Consider the following 24,756-nt stretch of genomic DNA (forward strand, 5'->3'; position numbering starts at 1 on the left):
TGAGTGTATGTTGACTAGGTCTTGAGTGGAGGCCAGTGCTTACACAGCTTTCTCGTTCCCAGGACATTGACTAATGATAGTGCAGCTCCTATGCCTTTGTTGTTAATATTGTGTATCGAAACCTCATGTTTCTTACAAATTGTTAGAGAGAACTTCATATAATTCTTCTGCCCTTTTATGAATGAATATCAGGACAGAACAATTCACATGATGGAGCAATTCAGTTGGTGGGGCTGTAGGATTGGGGCCAGTACAGGGCTCTCGGGGTGCTGGAGAGGCTGATTTCTGCCGCTAGTTTACACACAACCATTTTATGTCTGCTTTTAACATTGCCTGAGTGTGTTCCTGGGTTTCTTCTTACCAGCTTTGATTGCTTTAATCCCATCCCACTTAGCCCTGGCTTTGGTGAAACACCTGGGGACTTGTCTACATTACCGACTCTTTGGAGTTTCAGATGGTATGCAATTATAATCATTTCATTATCCGTTCAGTGTATTACAGTATAATCACTAAACCACAAGTCACAACCTAGAGGCCTTTTACTGCATTTGGAAAGAGTATCTGCCTTCTGAGATGCAGTACATGTTTGTTGTATTGAGGCTTAGGCAAGCTTGAATCTGTGGTAGATGGAGAATTATTTCTAGTATCAGTTAAGATTCCGTTTGACTGCTTGTAACAGGACCCTCTCTCCCACCAGTAGTTTAATTAAGTTAGAGGGGCTTTTTTCCCACATAGTTAGAAATCTAGAAATAGGCTCTTGCAGACTTCATGGTGCCATCAGAAACCCATGCTCCTTCTGTCTTTATTCTCTGCAATCCTTAGCAAGTAACTTTCACCCTATGCCTGTCCACCTCTTGCTAGATATCCGTGTTCTAGGTGGGAAGAACAGGGAACATGGAAGGACACAAGATGTGCACCAGCTGAGTCCGCCCTTTAAAGAGCTTTCCCAAACACTTCTGTTTCCCCAAAACCAGAAACTTCTGTTTCCATCTCATTGTCCAGAACGTATATCATGTGTTATCCCTAGGTAAAAGAGAGATTTAGAAATATGTTTTCTTTAGCTGGGCAAACATTATGACCCAAACAAAATCAGAGTAGTAATATTAAGAAGAAAGGAAGAAGCGGTTGTATCCAGGCAAGTGGCAGTTTCCTAGGCAGTAAGTTCTTCTAAATTATTTTATTTTATTGTTTGAAGTGAAAACTAGTCTTAATAAAACATCAGTATCTAAGGTCCTACCACAGATTCTGCATTTAGGAAGGTGTGAAGTTATTTTTGTTGGAGATCTGCAGAAGGGCTAACATATTTTGTAGTTGAGTATGAGATGGACACAAACAACACCCTAGGCACTGTTCGAAGTCCAGAAAATGGTCCTTTTACAAGATTACATCTGAATTTAAATACACATTTACCTATTTTGTTGTGTAAGAATTTAGTTTTTGCTAAACAAGGATGAATAGTTGGGGTTGGGTTTTTTTGTTTGTTTGTTTGTTTGTTTTTTCCCATTTATTAAGCATCTTTGTACTAGTCACTGTAGGGGAAACTAAAATTAATCATATATAAATTCAGCCATTTCCAGTGTGAATCACCCAGAAGGGAGAAAAAGTACACACGTAAATGGCTATAATACACAGTCGAATGTACTGTGATGAGTCATACAAATACATTTTTCTAAGCATTCAGAAGAGGAAAAGATTATTTCTGCCAGAGAGAATTGAGTAAATATGATCTGGGGAGCCTAAACATATGTTTTCGTTTTAAGAATTTGCTTTCACAACTAGTGAGTGTCATAAGTCTGGAAAAATATGTTGAAGAAATGCATAAGCAACTACTATTCACCAAGGATTACTGATAGGTGGACTTCCCCGTCATTCCCTCCTTTAGTTTCTCAGTAGAACTGAGGTAGGTGAAAGTTTGGGAAGGAATGGAACATTTGTTGAGTGCCTGCTGTGTGCCTAGGTCTTTGCTTTATTTCAAGAAATTCTTATTGAATGCCTAGGCTAAGGTTACCTACATGATCTTCATTTGACTTCCAAAAATCCAAGGAAGTAATTTTTTTTTTAATTAAGCTCCTCATCTTCTAAAGGTGAAGTAATTTCAACAGCTTATGAGAAAGCTGAAGCTGAGAAGTTAACTTGAAAAGATCACCCACTTTTAAGTGACAAGGCCTACATTTGAGCTGAGGTACATTTGACCACAAGCTATGTCTTTTCCATTTACTCTGGGTCTCTCTGCCTTTCACTGATGACCTAATCTGCTTTTGTAGCCAGTGCTGAACAGTTAATTCCTTCTTTAGCCCAATCCAGTAGGAATCCTATACCCAGCTGGTTAAAACTTGGGTGTCACTTGGGTATCTTGATTTGTAGTTACAGATAATTTATTACCTCCTTAAATGTTATCGGAATTACTTCTTTTGTCTTTTGAACAGTTTACTTTTGTAATAAATAACTATATGCACATAGTATAAAATTCAAAAGATACAAATGATATACAGTAAAAAGTTAGTCTCCCTCCTACCTGGACCCCTAGCTAACCAATTCTCCCTGAAGGCTACCAGTTTTTTTGTGTATCCTTCTTGAATTGTTTTGTGCAGATACTAGGAGAGTGTGTGTGTACATACATATAGATAGATAGATATGGTGTGTATGTATTCTTTTTTAAAAAAATAGGAGCTCACTAAAACTGTTCTGAACCTGCTATTTTCACTCATTATTTCATTTGTATTTACGTGTTCCAGATTTGGGGGGAAAAATGATGAATTTGAAAAAATATAGTTGTCACCATGGCAACATTTATTGAATAGATGTTCTATTCAATGGCAGTTCCCTTACAACATTAAATATATAATTTAATAAAGAATATTTTGATTTCCAAGAGCTCTTAACTAACATTTTTTTTCCCCTCCTCTACTACTCACCCAGGGAATTTCTTTATGGATGGCTCAATGTAGAACTCTTCAGCCCTCACTCTGATTTTTGGTCTCTTCCCATCTTGAATGAGGCACTTTTCAAACACTCCTTACACCTAACCTCAATTATTAGGATGTAGTGGTGAAAATAGAAGCCTGGGGCAGCCTGTTCCTGTGTCCCTCTTTACTTCCAGTTGAGTTTCTCGCACAGATTTTAAGGCCCTCAAATATGGAAACAGGAACTGCAAAGAAAGGGTTTGTTGTAGACTCTGTCCCAGAAGGCTGCCTCCTGCCGGAAGCTTTGGTTGCTTGTCCTGAGGAGGCCTGCGTGAGCGGGGTCAGGGCTCCTTGATTCTCTTGGACCATCCGGAAACCTCCCCATGTGTACACGCTCAACAGTGCTTCCTTCCTGGCTTTGCCTGCGGCCTTGGATCTGTCTTTGTTCCTCTTCCCCCCCCACTTTTTTGAGACAGGGTCTCACTCTGTCACCAAGGCTGGAGTGCAGTGATGCTTCACCCATTGCAACCTCCACCTCCCTGGCTCAAAGGATTCTCCCACCTCAGCCTCTTGAGTTGCTGGGACTACAGGCGTGCGCCACCACGTGTAGCTAATTTTTGTATTTTTTGTAAAGACGGGGTTTTGCCATGTTGGCCATGCTGGTCTCGAACTCCTGACCTCAAGTGATCCACATGTCTCAGCCTCCCAAAGTGCTAGGATTACAGGCGTGAGCCACTGCACCTGGCTTTGTCTTTGTTGCTCTTCTGTGGATCAGAGATGGAGAAAAATTGTAGCTCTTCAGTTTCTCCCTCAGGTGGTTTACACAGGTTGGGGACATCTCAGTCAGATTGGTCCAATTGAAAGTGCTCAGACCCTTTAACTCTGAAATCTCTTTGTTCTTTGTCAAGCATTTCAGTCAAACACATTTACTCCACACAAGACCCCTGGACCCCCCTCTCATATCTACTTAGCCTAGGACCTTTGACACATTTTCCTGAAAATGAGACATTTTAAGTCATGCGTATAGAAGGGTTGGTTAACATTTTACTAAAGGTACCCAGTTCATCTTTTAAATCTGAAAAAATAAAATTCATAAAGGGCAAAAATAATACTAGCAAATTCTGTCTAGAAGATGAATATTTCCTAAGAGCATCTCATATTATTTCATCATGCCTCGCCATGAGTCCTTTACATGTTGTATGTACAAATGGAAATCAATTGCCAGAAATTTCTTTAATAAAAATTACTAGGTATTTTGTCAATGATGTTATTTTTCTCTTAATATTATTTCTCATTTAAAGTTTTTACAATGCATGTTGAAAGCAGTATTGAAAGACTAGTAACAAAATTGAGACACCAAAAGACTATTTTTAATGAGATAAGTTGTAAGAACTTTTTAAGCGTCTACTTGAAGGAAGTATACTTTTACATCCTAATTATATATGTTGGCATTTGTGATGTTTAGATGGTGATATTTAGGTCTTTATTTATTTATAGGCTTACCCTCTGAGCAAAAATATCCTTGTGTCGATTGTATTCATATAACAAACATTTGTATAGTAATTTTACTTTGAAAGTGCTTTCAAATGTAAAATCTTATGTTAATCTTTAGGTCAACAAAGTTTTTCTAGGCTAGAATTCTAAACTAGCCCTAAAGATTATAACCAGGCCTGGCTCATGGTTCCTGTGGCAGCCTCATCTTTCTGTATTTGTTCACCATGCCCTAGCCATGCTGACTCCTCCCCTTGCCTCCTGCCTGCAAACTTTCTAGAGGAGCTCAGAGTTTTGAAGTGGGCAAGAATCAAGTTAAGCTGCAAGACAGTTTTATTCTGTGCTCTATTTCTAGTACTTCACGCCTCGAAAGAGACATTATTTAAAAACGTGTTGAATTTAACAATTATGGAAACTGCAATGAGAGAGATCAAATGCTTTTCTAATTCACGCATGTGGGCCAACAGTTAGTGTCCCAGGTGCCCTGATTCCTAGCCCAGTGTACTTTCAACAAGACCATTTCAGCTCTCTGCTTCAAAATATTCCCCTTCTGTGAATCCAGAGCTGCACTGGCAACATTAGAGAAGTTTTTCCTTTAAAAAAAAAAAATAACAGTTTTCCTTTTCTTTTTGCCCCTTGACAGGATTACAGACTAGTTAATAAAGTAAATGGGTTGTGAAGGTGATGTCCATCGATCATTTTTTTTCCTTTTTTTTTTTTTTTTTTTTTGTAGGCGATCTTTGGCAGCCAGACACTACCTAACTCCAATTTATGGACAATGAATAATGGTGCAGATTGTAGAATTTCCAGTGCCACAGCTAGTGGCCAGAAGCCAACCACTCTGCCACAAAAAGCAGTACCACCTCCAAGTTCTTGCGCCTCCCTGGTCCCCAAACCCCCACCCAACCACAAACAAGTGCTCAGAAGGGCAACATCCCAGAGGGCTTCCAAGTAAGTTTTTTTCTGTTCAATTTCTACTGAGTTTTATCATTTCTAAGCTAACAGTACTCTTTATTTGTTACTCTTCAAGACCATTCGTACTGAAGTACTGGAAACAAGAACACCTGCTGGGAAATAAAGGCTAACCCTAGTTCTCAGTGCAGGCTACAGATTAGAATCTCCCGGGGAACTACTGAAACAAGCAGATGGCCACCACCCTGTGGGAGGGACAGGCCCTGCAGAATCAGATCTTTTCAATTTCATACAGAATTCAACACCCTGCTTCCCCTTGGTTTGTTCACTTTTAGATATTTGAATTGGAAGATATAGGATTGCGATTTCATCTAGGAGGATGATATAACCTTATTGACATTAGTCAGCAAGCTCTGTGTAGCAATGGTGTTTTTAATACCTTTTGCAGTCTACCTGTTTACACCAAAAGGACGTTTTCTTTCCTGAATCAAATTTTTGTACATCAAAATCCTTCACGCTACCTCCAGCCACTTTTTAGCCAGTGGACTAGAAATAGATTGGTGAAGAGCGTTGGTTCTAGCAGCACTTCTTCAGGTTAAACTTGGGGAACTTTCAGAGATGTCTGGAAGAGGCAGGCATTGCCTGCTGTGTTTTTGTGTAGTGGACATTTGTATATTTCTCTTGCTGTCATTGAGGCTCCTCATTCATTTGTCCTTCAGAAGATCAATGTTAGTTGTGAGAAGAATCCTAAAACATAGAAAAAGTCATTACTGTTTTTTCCTCCTTGGATGGTAAATCAAATTCTGGATTTAGGTAGAAAACAATCCCTTGTGGCTGTATTAATTATATTGCTGCCATTATTCATTTATCCAATAAATATTTATTCAGTGCCCACTAAGTACCAAGCCCTGTTCTGGGAAGAGCTGGCATTGTAATGACTGCAGAACTCTCTGGAGTAGTAGGAAGGGGCAGTAGAAAGGCTGCAGTTTGTGGTTGAATGCCAGTAGCAAAATAGAAAGGAAACTGTGTGTCTTCTCACCCTGGAAAGAGTAGAGTCAAATCCTTAGGTGTGCAGCCTCTGCAGCCAGACTGCCCGGATTCACATCCTCAGGCCACACTGTACTAATTTGACACCTTCTGCAAGTTACAAGTTACTTAATCTCTTAGTCTCAGCTTCCTCATGTTTCCATTTGTAAAAATAAAACAGTAAGAGTATCTACCTCCTAGGTCAGTTGCTAAATGTTAACAGAGTTAATATGTGTGAAGTACATAGAGTAAGGCCCAGCCTAGGTAAGAACTCAGTAAGCCTTGGTCACCATCATATGCATTCTAAAACCACACTCTCCTTCATAGATTTGGAAAGCCCATAGTTAACTGGGAAAATTTTTGAGCCAAATGTGAATGTTGAGTTTGCCAGTGTGCCCCTTGTGGATTCTGTGATTATTGCCAGTACCCTCAGAGGGCCCTTGGTGGCCTGTGTGGCTAGCTGGTGGAGAGGTGGGCCCAGGCAGCAGGGCTGGGCATTTGAAGACACTGCTTGCTGCTGCCCTGAACTCACTGCTGGCAGGAGAACTCCACAGCCTCCTGAGATGGAACTGCAGCTCTTTGGACAGACTTTGCTTTGCAGCATTTTTGTGGTTTCTTCTTTGTGACAGGCAAGAGTGTGGGAAAACCGGAAACAGCTCAACATCAAAAATGCACAGAAGGGGGGGAAAAAGCAGAGATTTCTTCAGAATTTAAGTAATATAATCCAGGTATCAAAAGGCATGCTGTGAGGCGTTGTTCCAGGAAATAGTTTCCAATTTGCCTTTAAAACTCTAGGACAAGTCTCTGAAGCTAAGTTAGTACTAATAAAGACTTTAACATTCTCTCACTTATGTGTAAAATGTACAGCATTGTAAGGACCCCAGTGTTTTCAGATATTCTTCTAACTTTTAGGAAAAAGAATAGCATGGCTTTTCATCTGAACAATGAAAAGCTCCCCCTATGAAGTATCCTGATAAAGTTTTTTAAACAAACAAACAAACTGTATTTTATATTAATTTTAGATTTACAGAAAAGTTGTAAGGGTAGTACAAAGAATTCCCACCTACCACTTACCCAGTGTTTTTTCCATTGTTAACATCTGACATTGCCGTGGTGCATTTGAGGAATGTACCATACTAGGAAACTGTCATTGGCACATTACTATGAACTAAACCCCATGCTTTATTTGGATTGATGAAGTAATTTTTTTAATCTAGAGAAAGTTCTCATGGCTCTCGAAATCAGGATCCTGAGTATCAGTTGATATATTCTCACTGTTCTAAAGTAATTCTTGTTCCTAGCCAGCATAGCAAGTTACTCAACGTCTCTGTGACTCAGTTTCCTATTAAAATGGGAATAGTAATAGTACCTGCCTCATAGGGTTATTAAGATAATTAAATGAATTGATGAATGTCAAGCACAAATACAGTGCCTGGTATGTAATACATGCTAAATCAGTGTTAGGTACTATTATGCTTAGTAGCAAGATGGCATTTCAAGAAATTTTCATGTAAATTTTTTACTTTCTTCCTACAAGATGTGTTGCTTCATTTGCTTGGATCTTACTGTGGCCTTTACTCTGGCTCAGTTCAGATTAATCAGGAACCCTCAGTTATGACTGGTGATACTGAGTCACACTCAGGAATGCCATAGTCGCCTCAAGAGACACAACTAATGAGAAGTTGTAATGAGCTTTGGACCATGCCAAGCTGTGTGTTTTTGGGTTGAACTTCAAACTTCTTCTAGCACAGAAGTTGGCATTAGACAAATATAGAAGCAATTTCCAAGACCATCAAAGTTTCCACATCCTAGAGGGTTGAGTTTTGAGTTTAGAGAAGAATAGAACATTAAAGATGGAATGTCACTTGGATTTTGGTGCAAAGGGAGTTGAGAATCAGAACAGTGGGGTCCTGTTTCTTTATGATAATACTCAAGTTGCTTTCCCTCTAAAGGTTTCATTTTCCCATCTGTAAAACAAAACCCAGTGTCCCTACTGAATAATTAACCAAAATGACTTGTTTTCTGTCTATTCCATTGAAAGCTTTTTTATGAGCACATTTGCTCTTTAATCCTGATGCTTTCAAGCCATTTTCCTCAGCCTCTCTTGTCCCAGCAGTTCTTTGTTGTCGTTCTCAAATTCATACACTTATATTTCATTTAGCTAAACCTCATTTGTCAGTTGTGAAGGGAATGATTTAGATTTTTTTTTTTTTTTACCATTTTCATAGTGCCAATAATCTTTCTTGATTTTCTTCTCCAATGTTTGCAACACTTCATAATTTAGTACCCGCTTCAGATCCTCCTTTCAAAACTATTTGTGGTATTTCTTCCAAGCAGTCAGCTGAACTGAGAAGGACGACAGCCTACACACAACTACATGCATCTGAACTGTCTCTTCCTTATAAATGACCTTTTTTCAGAGCCAGAATCATACTCTCCAGGAAATATGGAGAAAGAAACCTGAGGAGATTGAAGTTTGCCAGGCACAAGGGCAAAACTCAGACTGAATGAATTTGAAAGGGTGGGACCAAAGCTGTTGTAACCTGGGAGATTTCTCTGAAGAAAGAAAACTGTTGAAGAAGCACAGACTGAACTGCAGTACTCTTCCTTAAATAGCTGAGATGACCTTCTTTACCCAGGCCTTAGGTGATTCTCATCAGGGTGACCTGAGTGGAAGTTGATGGTAACTACTGTTCTGAGTCAGCACCCAGGACAGTGGTTGTTTGTTAAAGGCTGCTAGGGATTAGCAGGGAGGAAAGCCATCAGGACTGGGTAGCCTGGTAGCACCAAATCCCAATTAATGTTACCTGAACATTTGGTGAGGTCAGCCATATGGTAAAAGATGTTTAAGAGATTAATGTCAGAACAATATGAAAATAAATATCAGCTTAAAAATGTTATCTTTTTAACATGAGTCATTAAAGTGAGAAGATTTCAGGGCAAAGTAATTAGGGCTTAATAATTGTCCAAAAGTTCTTGAGGTGAGCATGTAAGATACCATATTGTGGGTTAACCATGTTCTGCCAGCCTTTTATTATGTGCAGTTTCAAGAAGCATAGTTGAATCTGTAACATATTCATCCTTAATGTAGGATTCTCTACATTATGCATTTCCAAGGTAGGTAATTATAAAATGTTTGTGGTAGAAGATAAAGGGATCTAGGCATAGTTGTGGGGATATGAGTACAACAAGGTACCCAGGTGGTCAGTGGCCGAGCTCAAACTGGAACTCATTTCACCCGCTGTGCTTACCTCAGACTCTTCCCCGTACATCACATATTTCAAAGGTCCCTGCCAATCTATTTATCTACATCTATCTGTACAGCAAATGGCAGATTAATTATCCTAAAATATTGCTTTTGAAGAAAATACAATGTATGCACTTAGGAACTCACTCACGCCTCTCTTTTTCCATACCAGTTTTACCACTTAAATGGAGGAAGAATTAATGCCACTCATATTAGAGGTGCTGGGGGAATTTCTGTTAGATGCAGCACAGGAAGACTGGATTGAAGATCAACATGGAGGGCTTTTGTATAGTATCTTCTGGGAGAGTGCAGTCTAGGAGATGAAAGGGAAACCTGGAATACCGCAGACAATAATATCCCCTCGCTCTGAGGGGCAGGGCCTGAGGGTAGAAAGGACGTGAGCGCCAGTCAGGAGCTCTGCCACTTAGACTGTCTGTCTTCTACTAACCCTCCTCATTTGGACCTCAGTGGTGCATTAGGAAGTCCTAGGGGTTGCTTTTGGTGTGGACAGTGACATCAGTCAGAGGCATGGGTGCTACAACCACACCTAATCAAAAGCTGCATGATTGTGTGTGTCTTAGTGGGGAGGAAAGCTACATGAGAGCCATGGAATGATGGGTCTTCCTTTGCTGATTCACATTGGCATAATTTTAATTAAAATCTGACTTCTCGTGCCTGCCTCCTGGGATGTTAAAATGGTTGTTGAAATGGTAATATAACTGCTGGATATTTCCCACCCCTCACTTCCCTCCTCCTTCACCTGAGTATGAAAACCCCTTTTTAAAAGATTTTGGCAGGAATTTATGCTAACCTCTGATAGAATCCATCCACATCAGTTTCTCCATAAATATAAGCCCTTGGCAGATTTAGACCTTCTTTAAGGATGAGCAAATACTGGAAAATCTTGGGGCCTGGGAATAGGTAGTATAGCTTAAAAGAAGGCTTCAGTTGGGCACGGTGACTCATGCCTGTAATCCCAGCACTTTGGGAGGCTGAGGCAGGCAGATCATGAGGTCAGGAGTTCGAGACCAGCCTGGCCAACATGGTAAAACCCCATCTCTGCTAAAAATACAAAAAATTAGCCGGGTGTGGTGGTGCGTGTCTGTAATCCCAGCTACTCAGGAGGCTGAGGCTGGAGAATCGCTTGAACCTGGGAGGCAGAGATTGCAGTGAGCCAAGATCACACCACTGCACTCCAGCCTGGGCAACAGAGAGAGACTCTGTCTCCAAAAAAAAAGAAGTCTTCATGGAGAAGATTCAGAGGCTTCTTACCTCTAGAATGAGTTTAAGCAAGAAATAATAACATTTTAGAAAATACCTAATGTGTATTCTTAACAAAATGTAAGAGTAGAGAGCATCTGTGTGGAGAACTAGACAAAGCTATCATATAGAAGGAGCAAGGGACCTGCAGTCAGGGAGGATTGCACAGAGATGAGAACTACCTAAGTGAAAAATTGGGCTGAAGACAGTAAATAGAAATTGGCCACTGCATAAACTGAATTTGCAAACTAAAAGACAAATGCCAAAAATTTGAGGAAGAAGTATACAAAGATGAAAATGATGAGAGAAAAGACAGATTTCAACCTAAAATAACAAATTACAAAAAGAGAATAGAAATAATAGTCAGTAGTTTAGGCAAATAAGACTCAACATAAGGACAAAAAGGTATTAGTTAATAAGAGTAAATCAATAGATATATAACTTTGTGCCCTACAGAGATCTTGTGGAATAGTTTTCTAAACTGGAATGTTTCAATTAAATCCTCAAAAAGTAGAAATCATACATGCCTCATTCTCAGACCACTTTCCAGTAAAATGAGATATTAAATATAAAGGCTGGGCGCAGTGGCTCATGCCTGTAATCCCAGCACTTTGGAAGGCCGAGGCAGGTGGGGATCACTGGAGGTGAGGAGTTCAGGTCTAGACCAACCAGGCCAACATGGCGAACCCCGTCTCTACCAAAATATACAAAAATTAGCCAGGCGTGGTGGCATGGCACCTGTGGTCCCAGCTACTCGAGAGGCTGAGGCACGAGAATCACTGAAGCCTGGGATGTGGAGATTGCAGTGAGCCAAGATTGCGCCACTGCACTCCAGCCTGGGCAAGAGAGCAAGACTCTTCAAAAAAAAGAAGGAAGGAAGGGAAGAAGCGAGGGAGGGAGGCAGGAAGTCAGGCAAAAATATACTCAAAGGTAATCTGTCAAGGAAGGGAAGGAGGGAGGGAGGGAGTCAAAGATGTACTCAAAGGTAAATTCATAATCTTCATCATTTTCATTACTAAAATACTGAAAGATGAAAAAGAAATTAACCAAGATACAAATGGTAAATTGGCTGGCTTCAGCTGATTGCCCGGTGTTGTTTTGGAAAGACCTGTGAGGACTTCCCTGAGTTCAGCAAAAAAGAGTGCTTTGATAGGTTAGTAGCATCTGCCACAGGCAGGGAAGATGCTGAGAGTGGTGAATAGGCCACATATTTGTCATAATTGAAGTAAGCTTTTATCACACGAAGTTAGAAAAGGAACCATAAAACAAAGCTAAGGAAAACAGACTTAAGGAAATTAAGAAGAAAAGTAATATAAAGTGAAAAGCAAGCAATAAAATTCGTGAAGTTCAAAATCTTATTTAGTTTGGGTCAGGGGAACCCAGAAGAAGAAAATAAACATACTTCTGCCAGAAAATAAGAGAAGTAAAAATAAGAGAAAGACTTTAAAAGTAGATATAGGAGAGACTGAAAAATTATGAGAACACTGTGCACACTATGTACAATTTTAAAAAGTAGATGAAAGATAATATTTTGAAAAATATCAAGTATAAATTGGTTGTTCTTGAAGAAAAAGAAGACTTAACTAGAACATAGAACAAGTGGAAATTTTCAAACTGTCTAAATTGGTTCTTCTTAAAGGAATACATGAGTAGGCCCAGGAAACAACTTTTAAAAATCATCTCCAAAGTAGTTCTTTAAACCATGTTTCTGGAATCTTTTTCCTTTTTTTGAGACAGAGTCTCGCCCTGTCACCCAGGCTGGAGTGCAGTGGCGCGGTCTCGGCTCACTGCAACCTCTGCCTCCCAGGTTCAAGCGATACCCCTGCTTCAGCCTCCTGAGTAGCTGGGGCTACAGGCGCCCGCCACCATGCCCAGCTAATTTTTTGTATTTTTAGTAGAGACGGGGTTTCACCATGTTGGCCAGGATGGTCTAGATTTCCTGACCTCATGATCTGTCCACCTCGGCCTCCCAAAGTGCTGGTATTACAGGCGTGAGCCACTGCACCCTGCCCATTTTTCTGAAATCTTTGAAGGCTTCCAGGTGCCCACAAGATAAAATTGAGAGTCCTGACTCTGACATTCAAGCCTTCTGCAATATGACCTCTCTCCTGTCTCCTGCCTTCTTCATACTCTATCACCGCTTTGCACAGACTGCTCCACATATGCTTCCCATTCTTTGTTCCTGCATACCCATGCCATCTCTGCAGAGTGCCCTTAGGCCTCTTGAACCTAAGTCCTGCCTTTCATTCAAGATTGGGTTTTAGTGTCTCGCCTTGGTGCATCCTTCCCAGCTGCCCCTTCCTCACCTCCTCAGCTGACTCTGCCATCTACCTCCTTATTTTATTTTTCCTTTTTTCATATGTTCTGCTTTCTGTAGCTCCCTCAAAGACAGATACCTTGTCTTCACCCTTTCATCACATATATATTGAATGTCTATTTTGCTCAACATTGCCCTAGACACCAGTGATAACACCAGTGGACAAGACAGATAAGATCTCTGCTTGCATGGTTTGTTTTTGAGAGGAGATAAGCTCATTCCCAGCGCCTGAGATAGCTTATATTCATAAGTTCTCAGCAAATGGCAGTGGTGATGGTGGAGATGGAAGTGGTGGAGGAGATAGTGATGGCAGTGGTGGTGGTGACATGGTATTCTATGTCAAGTCGTATGCATCAAGGATCACTAAATAACAATGATCTCATTATTGTAGAGTAGCGTATGGGAGGCAGTAGAGTACAGTTGTTAACAGCCTGGAATTTGAAATGAGATTCGGGTCCTGGTTTCTTGGCTTAATTAACTTTTCTAGAGATAACTCTAAGCTTCTGTTTCATTATCTATAAAATATTACTGATGTCTTGGAGTTGTTCTTAGGATTAAATGAGATAATGTGTTTCTCTGACATATATGGCGTCCAATGTCTGCTGGTCAGTGTAGTTGTATTCTGCAGCTGCTGCTGTTCCCTACTAAAAGAAATCACATTTGTGTTGTTGGTAGGTTGTTATTTGTAAGTGTGATTTGGTTCTGCTGGTGAGCCTGTGGAAATTGAAACATATTCTGATTTCCTGAACACTAATAACTCTAAAGACGATTGAAGGCAAAGGCTCAGTTTCAAACGAAAGAAAAAATTAGATTTGGAGTTACTGACTTCCAGTCCAGTTGGCTCCCAAAGTTCACAGTTTCACATCCACATCCCCCCTCTGCTGCAAACACATAGCTATGATGGATGAACATTTAAAGAAGAAAACCTACGGGACTTAGCTGTGCTTCAAAACAAGGCACATATCTCCTTGTCCCCAAAATGTACCAAAGTAAACGAGAATCAATGAATGAAGCTGAAGCTGTAGGCTTTCTGAAGCAGGCAGTGACAAGCTCCTGTGACATATTGGGACCTGAAAGTGCCCTACAAGAGGAGAACCTAAAGCCAGGCTCATTACTTGAAAATAATTGATTTTCAACATGGGACAGTTCCCCCCCACAAGAGACATTTGGCAATGTCTGGAGACATTTATACTTGTCGTAACGGGGGGAGTGCTACTGGAATCTAGTGGGTAGAGTCCACGGATCCTGCTGAGCATCGCAAAGCACAGAACAGTCTCCCACTACAAAGAATTATCCAGCCCAACATGTCCGTAGTGGCAAGGTTGAAAACCCTGCACTAAAGGATGCAGTGTGCTCTCCTAATGGGAAAGTAGTAAAACTGGCATGAAGCCACTAACTGAGGCTGTATCTTTATATGAGACTATGGGCCTACAGAGTCAGGAAGACAATGACATACCCTTTCAACTGTTCCTGTCTCAAAACTGCCTTTGGTTTCTAAATATCACTGAGGCAAGGGCCCCAAAATGCCACTATAATGCCTGGTTTGGGGCTGGTGCCAGGGGTCTGGGTGAAGGCAACTATATAATCTTCAGACAGGGAGGAATGAGCAAGCACAGAGGCAAGGGCAGGGAATGATTCCCATTCAGAATAAGCCTGCAAACCAAAATTCCAAAACACATGAAAAAATCTCATGTTAAGAAGGATTGCCAGGAAAATCAACAACTGGAACATGAATTCTTTACAGATAAATTAATACTTTAAAATAGTCAGACATGTTAGATTATGTGTCTTATAGGAGTATCTTGTGGAACATGACATGTGACTCTGATAGGAGTATCACAAAAAAGACCTAAGGGATAATTGGACAAGCAATGCTTTTAGAAAATAACAGAATTTTCCAGAATTGAAGAAGACATGAGTCCTCGGCTAAAAAATCCATTCATGTACCAAAATAAATGTACCTCTAGACACATCAGAGTAGCAAGAAACCAGAACATTAAGCGTAAAGAGAAGTCTAAATATTACCAGAGAGAAAATCTGCATAAATGACAAAGGAACACACAGTACCAGCATTCTTCTCCTCAGCAATAGGTGCTAGAAAACAATAGCCAATTACGTCAAAGTGTTGGTAATAAACTTTCAGTCTAGAATTTCATACATAGCTAAACTGGCATTCAAGAGTGAAGGCAGCTGGGCACAGTGGCTCACGCCTGTAATCCCAGCACATTGGGAGGTCAAAACAGGCAGATCACAAGGTCAGGAGATTGAGACCATCCTGGCTAACAGGTTGAAACCCCATCTCTACTAAAAATACAAAAATTAGCTGGGCAGGGTGGCAGAGCGCCTGTAGTCCCAGCCACTCAGGAGGCTGAGGCAGGATAATTGCTTGAACCTGGGAGGCAGAGTTTGCAGTAAGCCGAGATCGCGCCACTGCACTCCAGCCTGGGTGACAGAGCAAGACTCCATCTAAAAAAAAAAGTGAAGGCAAAATAAAAATGATTTGAGACATTCAAAGTCTAAGAGTATACCTGAAATTCAAACTAGGAAATAGTAAAGACTGTATAGAGATAGAAGTGAATCCAGAAGTATTAGGCAACAAGAAACAATAAAGTACAACAAATCTGTCTGTAAAATGTTGATAAATGGTAATGACTATAAAAATAATTATTGGTCTTTAAGAAGACAAAAACCATTTAGAGATAACAAAGACAAGATACAGGGATCTAGAGTGTTTAGTTGATAAGGGTCTGTGTCAACTTTGAGGTCAGGACAGAAATACTGAATGACTTTACACTTAGGAAAAAATAGCTAAATAAGATGTAGCCTGTAGTTTTCAAACCAACAGAGCAGGGAAAGGGAAATGTAGATACTTTATTAATTTAGTGGGAGGTAGGAAAATTAGAAGCAAAGGAGGCTGGGTGTGGTGGCTTACGCCTGTAATCCTAGCACTTTGGGAGGCCGAGGCAGGTGGATCACTTGAGGTTAGGGGTTCGAAACCAGCCTGGCCAACATGGTGAATCCCCGTCTCTACTAAAAATACAAAAATTAGCCAGGCGTTGTGTCACATGCCTGTAATCCCAGCTACTCGGGAGGCTGAGGCAGGAGAATCTCTTGAACCCAGGAGGCTGAGGTTGCAGTGAGCCAAATTTATGCATCACTGCACTCCAGCCTGTGCAACAGAGTGAGACTCTGTCTCAAAAAAAAGAAGCAAAGGAATAGGATGATAAATAGAAAACAAAAACTGAGATAATAGAAATGAGTCCAAATATGCACATAATCAAAATAAATGTTGACAGATTAAACTCTTCCATTAAAAAAGAGATGATCAAATTGCATCTTTTTAAAAAGTTGAGTTATTCACTACATAAAAGAGACATCCATAAAGTAAAATCTGAACAAAAAGTAGAAAATAAAAGGTGGGAAAAGATCAATTATGAAATACTAATCAGAAGGAAAACTGGTATAGCAATGTTAATATCAGATAAAATATAAGCAAAAATCACTAAGAGGAATAAAGAAAAGCCCTTGTATGCACTTAACATCATAAACTTATAGAAATCAAAAGCTGACAAAATTATAAGGAGAAACTAGCAAATCATTAATATTAGTGGGTAATTTATTTGAATTTACTTCTGTCAGTCACAAATAACTCAAAAATTACTGAGGACTTGAGTATTTGATATACAGAATTAACATTTTGCTTTAATAAGAGGCTTTTCATCTTTTTGAACCAGCACTTAAAATAAAAAATACATTTTAGGGGCACATGTTCTCAGGACTTCCTGAGGGCTGTGTCATAGGCGAAATGATCTAAAAAAAGAAAAAACATTTTATATACAACCCAGTAAAAATACCTATCTATATGTATGTGTATATGTGAAATTAAAATTTCACAAAATACTGTCTTCTATTTTTTAATGCTGATAGTGAGCCCCGAAATTCATTTTACAGCCCAATTATGAATCGTAGCTCACAGCCTGAAAAGCAGTTGCAGTTATGCATAGACTCCTGCACTCAATGGTATTCAAGTATATCTGGAATGTTTCTAAAAATTCGGCACATACTATGTCACAAATGAAGGCTCCATGCACTTCAAAATATCAATATCAAACGGTTCACACTCTTCAACCACAAAGTACTTAAGTTAGAAATAATAAAAAGAGGTTTTTTAAAAAAAACCATGTGTTGGAAATTTTAAAAAAATAGAGTACCTATTACTCATGCATTAAAGAGATAATCATAATGAAAATTATAAAATATTTTAAACTGTATGGCTATAAAAGTACTGCACATCAAATTTGTGGAATAACCAAAACTGCACTCAAAAATATAATGCATTTATTTAAAAGACAAGAAGGATTAAAAATAAGTGAGTTAATTGTTTAATTTGAAAAGCTATGAAAGGAGAACAGAATAAACTAATTAAAATACAGAAAGGGGCTGGGCGCAGTGGCTCATGCCTGTAATCCCAGCACTTTGGGAGGCCAAGGCGGGCAGATCACGAGGTCAGGAGATTGAGACCATCCTGGCTAACACGGTGAAACCCTGTCTCTATTAAAAATACAAAAAATTAGCCGGGCATGGTGGCGGGCACCTGTAGTCCCAGCTACTCGGAGGCTGAGGCAGGAGAATGGCATGAACCCGGAAGGCAGAGCTTGCAGTGAGCTGAGATGGTGCCACTGCACTCCAGCCTGGGTGACAGAGCAAGACTCCGTCTCAAAAATAAATAAATAAAATAAAATATAGAAAGGAAAAAAATACACAGAAATCTCCTAGAACAGTCGGGCACATGGCAGAACATGAGAGAACAGTGCCTCAAACTGTATCTGGCTCATGTAGGGGGTCATTAAATATGTGTTGAAGGAGCGAATGAAATTGACAAGTGATAGGATGGCCTCTGGAAAGACTAATGAATAAAAAGATAAAAGGGCCTACTCAGGAATCAAAAGGGGTATAACCAGAAACACAGGGGAATAGATAATATGCAGTATATTTATAAAATGGAGTCCTATGTGCCTTTACTGCACGAAAATTGACTTCACTAAATGTTTCATGATTTGGTTTTGGAACCTGACCCTAATTAATAATGTTCTAATTGTTATTTTCTAAGGATTAGCATTAACTTCAATTTCAGAATCATAATCCCTACACTGAGAGATAAAAGGAAGAGGCAGCATATACCTGTCTGTGTGTGTGTGTGAGTGTGTGTGTGGATATGTCGAAAGTTGCAGGATACTTAATCTATGAGTAAATGTTTGGTAGGAAAAGTCAGGGTATGTATTTTTTATTTTGTTTTGTTTCTTTTTCCTTGGGAATTGAAAGAGATTGGTTATCACTGTATTTTATAAAAACGATCAGGTTTGGGGGTGTTTTCAGGACCTTCACAGATGCAGCCATGTCTGTTTTGCCACAGCCCTGGCAAGGTCAGCATTTGTAGCTCTGCTCTTCCTGTAAAGTCTTGAGCATTTTCCTTTTGTGAGTCCTTTCTTCTACAGAAAGGTCATCTCTGATGTGGTGGCATGAGTCCAAGATAAACTTATACTAAACCATTGAAATAGAAAACTAGTACCCCTGTGTTGGGGATGTGGAAAGCCTTGAAAAGAACCCAAACAGAAATAATATAGCAGCAAACCACAGTCAACCTTGTGAAGTAATGAACAAAACAGACCTTAAAGAAAGCATATCACTTTCAGAAAAGTTTCCACTGATCAAAATAATGGGCAAAAGAAGAACAGAGGAAACCACAAATAAAGAAATGAAGATCCACAAGAAAGCATGTCAGAAACCTTACCAGCAAAAGGGATAGTGGGGATACTGCTCATTATAACCCTCCTGGACTGCGTTTTATATATATATATATATATGTGTGTGTGTGTGTGTGTGTGTGTATGTTATATAGTTTTATAGGCTGGCTATATGGTGTGGTCTTGATGCCAGTGGAATTCCTAGCCAGCCATTTGATTGACTTATATTCCTTAGAGACTTGTACTAGAAGAAATTTTTCAAAATAATTAATACAGGGAGTAATATCCCTAGAAGATGAAATACAGGCATTTCATCTTATAAGGATATTATTTGTTTTTAATGCATCATTGAACAACTTCTTTGAAAGGCTCGGGAGAGCTGTTCCCTCAGAGTAGGAATAATGCTCATGTGAGATGCTTTCTCAGACCTCAAACAAATGGCAGAGGCAAGATGAGTAGGTAGATGTGAAGCAAGTGAGTCAAATTCAGGGTTAGGAACTGTACATGTAATATTTAAGGAAACTCTATAGCTGCCAGCTGTGAACATGTCCCAAGGAAAGAGATTTTGCCTTCATAGAGAGGAGCATGCGACTATTCATTGAGTTCTTCAAATTCTTTTTTGCTACTATATGTGGTCACGTTTCTTATAGTTTTTCAGTGGCTAAATTAATCAGGCAGCCTACTCTGAAGCCGTTTTTGTTTTGTTTTGTTTTGTTTTTTTCTTCATTTTTTTTTATTTTGAGACGGGAGTTTCACTCTTGTCACCCAGGCTGGAGTGCAATGGCACAATCTTGGCTCACTGCAACCTCTGCCTCCTGGGTTCAGGCGATTCTCCTACCTCAGCCTCCCAAGTAACTGGTTTTACAGGCGTGAGCCACCACGCCTGGCTAGTTTTATATTTTTAATAGAGATGGGGTTTCACCATGTTGGCCAGGCTGGTCTCAAAACTCCTGACCTCAGGTCCACCTGCCTCAGCCTCCCAAAGTGCTAGGATTACAGGCGTGAGCCACCACACCTGATTTAAGCAGTTTTTAATAATCATTGACAGTTTATCCTCAGAGAGGAACCTAAATAAGACCATTACCACAGCTGAGATTGTAGTAAGTCTCTTACTCTCAACCTTTAACTACATCAAGCAGCTTCCCATCTCCCAGACAGTTGCGCCATTTCCAGGAAGAACAATTAGGGACTAGATATTCACATCTATCACTCTCCTCATGTTTGAACTCTAAATAACTTTTGTGTAATGTAAAGTTAATGGCACCTTTTTGTTCCATCTTTTCAGTATTTCTTACTGTCAAACTCTTGATACTGCTATAACTCCAGTTTTTCTAACTTCATCTTTAGCCACTTCTTTATATTCTGGTGTACTATGACCAGAGAACATCAGAGAATGAAGCTGTATCAAACACATAATTAACTTTATACATTCAGCTATTCAGAGAGAAATTGATTATAATTTCAATAAAGTAGGTGATTCCAGTTGATTTTACACTTAGGAAAAGATGGGAGAAATGTCACTCCAGTCGGTTGCAGTTCCCATGGGCCTTTCTAATAGAAAGAGCATCCTACTGCACTGTCACTCTCATGCTTAAAGATATATATTTTAGGCCAGGTGCAGTCACTTATATCTATAGTCCCCACACTTTGGGAGGCCAAGGCAGGCAAACCGTGTGAACCCAGGGCTTTGAGACCAGCCTGGGTGACATGACGAAACTCTGTCTCCGCAAAAAACACAGAAATTAGCCAGACATGGTGGGACTACTAAACCTGTAGGCCCAGCTACTTGGGAGGCTGAGGTAGGAGGATCACCTGAGCCCAGGAAGTTGAGGCTGCAGTGAGCTGTGATTGTGCCACTGCACTCCAGCCTGGGTGACAGAGTAAGACCCTATCTCAAAAAAATAAAAATACATAGTTTATACAACATGATCCCATAATACAAGCCTACTTTTCTAAATACAGACCTACTTCATTTGGTGCACAGTTGAGAAAATCATTCTGACACTGGCAGAAAAGTACATATTAGATTTATTAAGAGATAACATGTCAATCTCAAATGTGACATCTCTTCCTAAGGGATCTTAAGAATAATTTTTACTATGAGATTTTTGTCTTATAGGTTGCCAGTTAATTACCTTGTAACTTTAATAGCAAATTGCTGTTAACTTCCAGGTTCAGAATGCCTATGGCCATTCTTCTGTAGTTTAGCACTAATATTCCAGACTGATGTTGCAGTCAGTGAGTCATTCATTTTGATATTTCTGTATGTAGATAGACTTACAGTGAATGCAGAGAGTGTTAAGCAATGTTCCTAAGTAAAAATGACAATACTGCTAATAGTCAATGTATATTTAGTCCATGATATAACACCAGTCACTGCTTAGATGTGCTTTATATTCACCATCTTACTTAATCTTCAAAATCCTGTAAGGTAGGTCCTGTTATCCAGGTGTTACTCCCGACGTAACTCCCGATGTAAATATTTCCTAAAACATGTATTCCCAGGAAAGCAGCAAAGAATCATTGCAGGGGCAAGTGCAAATTGACATACAGGCTCTAGACAAGCTGTGTTTCAAAAGTTCTCATTTAGAGGAAGGTTGTCCAGAAGTTGGAATATATTTTCCCAAGGAAATGATGTTATCACAACAAAAGCATATTTACCCATAATGTGCCTAAAGTAGTAATAACAGACCTAAACCATTTTGTGCACCAGTGTTTCCATGGAAAAATTCACTCAAGAGTTTCCCCTTGGATTGCTGTGGACACATTTCTACATCACAGGGAGAATAGGGACTCTATGCTAGAAACAGTAGAATCATTAGAAATGTTCAAATTCTGAATCTGTGGTGGCCTCCAAGGCCTTTGATGGGAGTTTATGGGAGGGAGGAGGATGGAAGAGTGAGTGAAACTGGGAACCAGGGGCCATAGGGTTAGAGGATCTTGGGAAGGGAACAGGATAAAACCTAAGAAGGTGAAGGGTGGGTTGGGGGTTCCAGAGAGGAGAGGGAAAAGTTTCAAGAGTTTTAGGGACCCAGAATTCCTTGAGTCTAACCCCCCAGGGACTCTTCTAATCCCTCAGGCAGTTTTCTATTACTCACTACCAGTTTCTTCTACTGACCCAAAGATTTTGCCAGCTTCTTCCCCCCTCTTTTTTTTTTAACCACTAATACTTTGTGAAATTGAGACCAGCCCAGGGCTTTGCTCCACTCAGCTGCTCCTGAAGCAAGCACAGTGGCTCTAATGGTTTTTAACTTCTGTAAAGGAAAGAGCTTATCTTAGGCCCTCCAGAACTTTTTCACTTGGACATGAAAGAGCAGACATCAGCTACAGATGCTTTGGGAGAGTTTTCGGGTCCCATAAGGGGCTGAAATAAAATGCATGAGGATTTCAGATGTGGCTCTCCAAGGCCAAGGCTGATGGGAAAAGAGAGAAGCCTTCTGCTCCTTTCTCTCCTGCCTCTGTGGCTCCCTTGTCCTCAAAATGAAAGTGGAAAGGAGAGGGTAGGCCCCAAATTGCTTGCCAGAGGGGAGGGGCTACGAGACAGTGTGATCCTTGCGCCAGTGCTGGGCTAGAATCTTCTCAAGCGGCATGCCTCTTTCAGGGATGTAGGGACTATATGGGTACCTCAGACTCCACCTGACTCTCCAGGTGCACCTTATACCACTTTCCTCTTTACCTACTAGCCAGTGATGAGATGAATCACCTGGGCACCTGGGGCACTGTCCCCAGGCCCACCTGGAAAGCTGTGATTAACAAGTGACCCCAGGTCATTCCTGTCAAAGACGTTCAGCAAACACTGCCTATCCCCACCTCTATCCTATCCCCACCCCTATTCTATCCCCACCCCTATCCTATCCCCACCCCTATCCTATCCCTACCCCTATCCTATTCCCTTAGCTGGTCTTCAAAGGTTCCTAGGACATTCCAAGCCCCATTCTGCCTCAGAGCCATTATATATGCTATTTCCTCGTGAACCGCTCTTTCCTCTGCCTCCTCCTGGCTAATGCCTACCTCTCCTAACTTCATGACTCCCCTGAAATCTTATTTCCTCAGAAAGACCATCCTTGACCACTGTCCTCATCATCTCAACCAGGTTCCCCTGCCTCGTTCTCATAACACTGTGTGCTTTTTCTCTTTAGCACTTAGCACACAGTTTGTGTTTTATGTATTTGCTTTCATGTCTCTCCTCACTAGTACAGAACACAGGAAATGCTTAATAAATATTTCTTGTGTGAATGAATGACTGGAAAAATAGTTTCAGGAGAGAGATACTAACGGTTGGATTGGATGTTGCTCAACAAAAACAAAGAATTGAGTGTGTGAAAGCTTTGATCTCCCAGGTACAACTTTTACTCATCAACTAAAATCAAGGCAGGTGGACCCACAAAAATATTATATTATAAATATACAACAAAAATATTACAAATATTTCAACAGAATTTATAAATATGTGATGTGTGCAAAATACAGCAGCAGTGAATAAGACCAATACAGTCTCTCATTATGGAGCTTACATTCTAGCAAGGATGATGGATACTAAGCAACCAGTTACACAGTTTCATAAGTATAATTTTGAAAAATGCAAAGAAAGAATTAGAGCTGTAAGAGCCTATAACAGGGAGGCTTGACTTGGGCTGTAGGCAATCAGACCAGTTCTGGGATTTCTGAGACATGTGGCTCGGGAACCTCTGCCCAAAGAATCAAATATACTCTGTCGTATCTCTTGTCAAAGTTGGCACGAGGGGAGATGCTATGTACATTTCTCAATCTCGGGATTATTGACACCATGGAGTAGATAATTCTTTGGGGCATTTTCCTGTGTGCTGTGGGGTGCATAGCAGTATTCCTGGCCTCTGCCCGCTAGCTGTCAGTAGCACCCCACAGTTGTGATAACTGGAGATGTTTTGACATTGCCGGATGTCCCCGGTTGGCTCAGGGGACGCATCATCTCTCCCTCCCCACTTCCCCAGTTGAAAACCACTGTTCCACATGAGACTTGCGCTTTTTTAAAAATGTGTTTTCATGTGATTTATGTAAGTCAATGCCAGAAACATGATTTATTCATTCAATAAACAACTATTTATTGAGTACCAGTTATGTGTCAGGCACTATTCTAGGCACTGGAGACACAGCAATGATGAAAGCCCATGCTCTCGTGACGCTACATTTCAGTAGGAAGAAATTAACAATAAATCTCAAAATATATACTATTTCAGAAGTGTGGAGGTTGCTCATAGTTTTCTCTGATAAGGTGACATTTGAACAAAGCCTTGAAGGAAGCGAGGGAATGAGCCACAGGAGAAGCACCAAGAACAAGAAGCGAAGCCATCAGAGGGCCTGCGCCTAACCTCACCTTTCCGCCTGCAGGTCTGACCAAGCTCCTTTGTGTTTCAGAGGGTCCTCCGCAGATGCGCAGCTGAATGGACTCCAAAGCAGCCTTAACCCTGCAGCCTTTGTGCCCATCACCAGCTCCACAGGTTAGTGGGCACCAGCTCTTCTGAAGCTGGATAGGTGACAGGGAAGGTGTTGGGCTTGGCACATTCTCTCTTCTGCCTCCAAAGAGAGCCTGAGTTCAAAGAATGAAACATCCAGCCTCTTAAAGCATTGGCAAATGGGCATTTTTGTTACATGCTTCTTTAAAATAATCTTGGCAGCCTAAAATAGGCATTTTCTGGAACTAGCTTGGAGTAAATGAAACCTCACAGTCTTGTAAAATGCTATCAGATTTGCAGCATTTAATAAAAATGCCCCATATTGACTGGTATTTCACTGCTTATGTTGTATTTCCACATGTTTTATCTCTCACTTAATTCTCACACAGCCCTGTGAGTTTGATCTTATCCCCTCCACATGAGG

General features: G+C 40.4%; 1 protein-coding gene across 50 annotated transcripts in view; it reads left to right on the forward strand.

Annotated features, from left to right (window-relative positions):
• TTLL5 (tubulin tyrosine ligase like 5) overlaps positions 1–24,756 on the forward strand; it is a 290,959-nt gene that overhangs the window by 210,013 nt on the left and 56,190 nt on the right. For 29 of the 50 annotated variants that reach the window (XM_015144156.3, XM_077941500.1, XM_077941492.1 and 26 more), the window contains 2 exons: positions 5,128–5,345; positions 24,295–24,377. In XM_015144156.3, coding sequence (XP_014999642.1) covers positions 5,128–5,345; positions 24,295–24,377 — 301 coding nt within the window. The remainder of the gene's footprint in view (positions 1–5,127; positions 5,346–24,294; positions 24,378–24,756) is intronic. The other 21 variants (XM_077941511.1, XM_077941512.1, XM_077941518.1 and 18 more) reach the window with 2 other exon arrangements.

The sequence above is a fragment of the Macaca mulatta genome, chromosome 7, assembly GCF_049350105.2.
Source record: "Macaca mulatta isolate MMU2019108-1 chromosome 7, T2T-MMU8v2.0, whole genome shotgun sequence".
In the NCBI taxonomy this organism is placed as follows: domain Eukaryota; kingdom Metazoa; phylum Chordata; class Mammalia; order Primates; family Cercopithecidae; genus Macaca; species Macaca mulatta.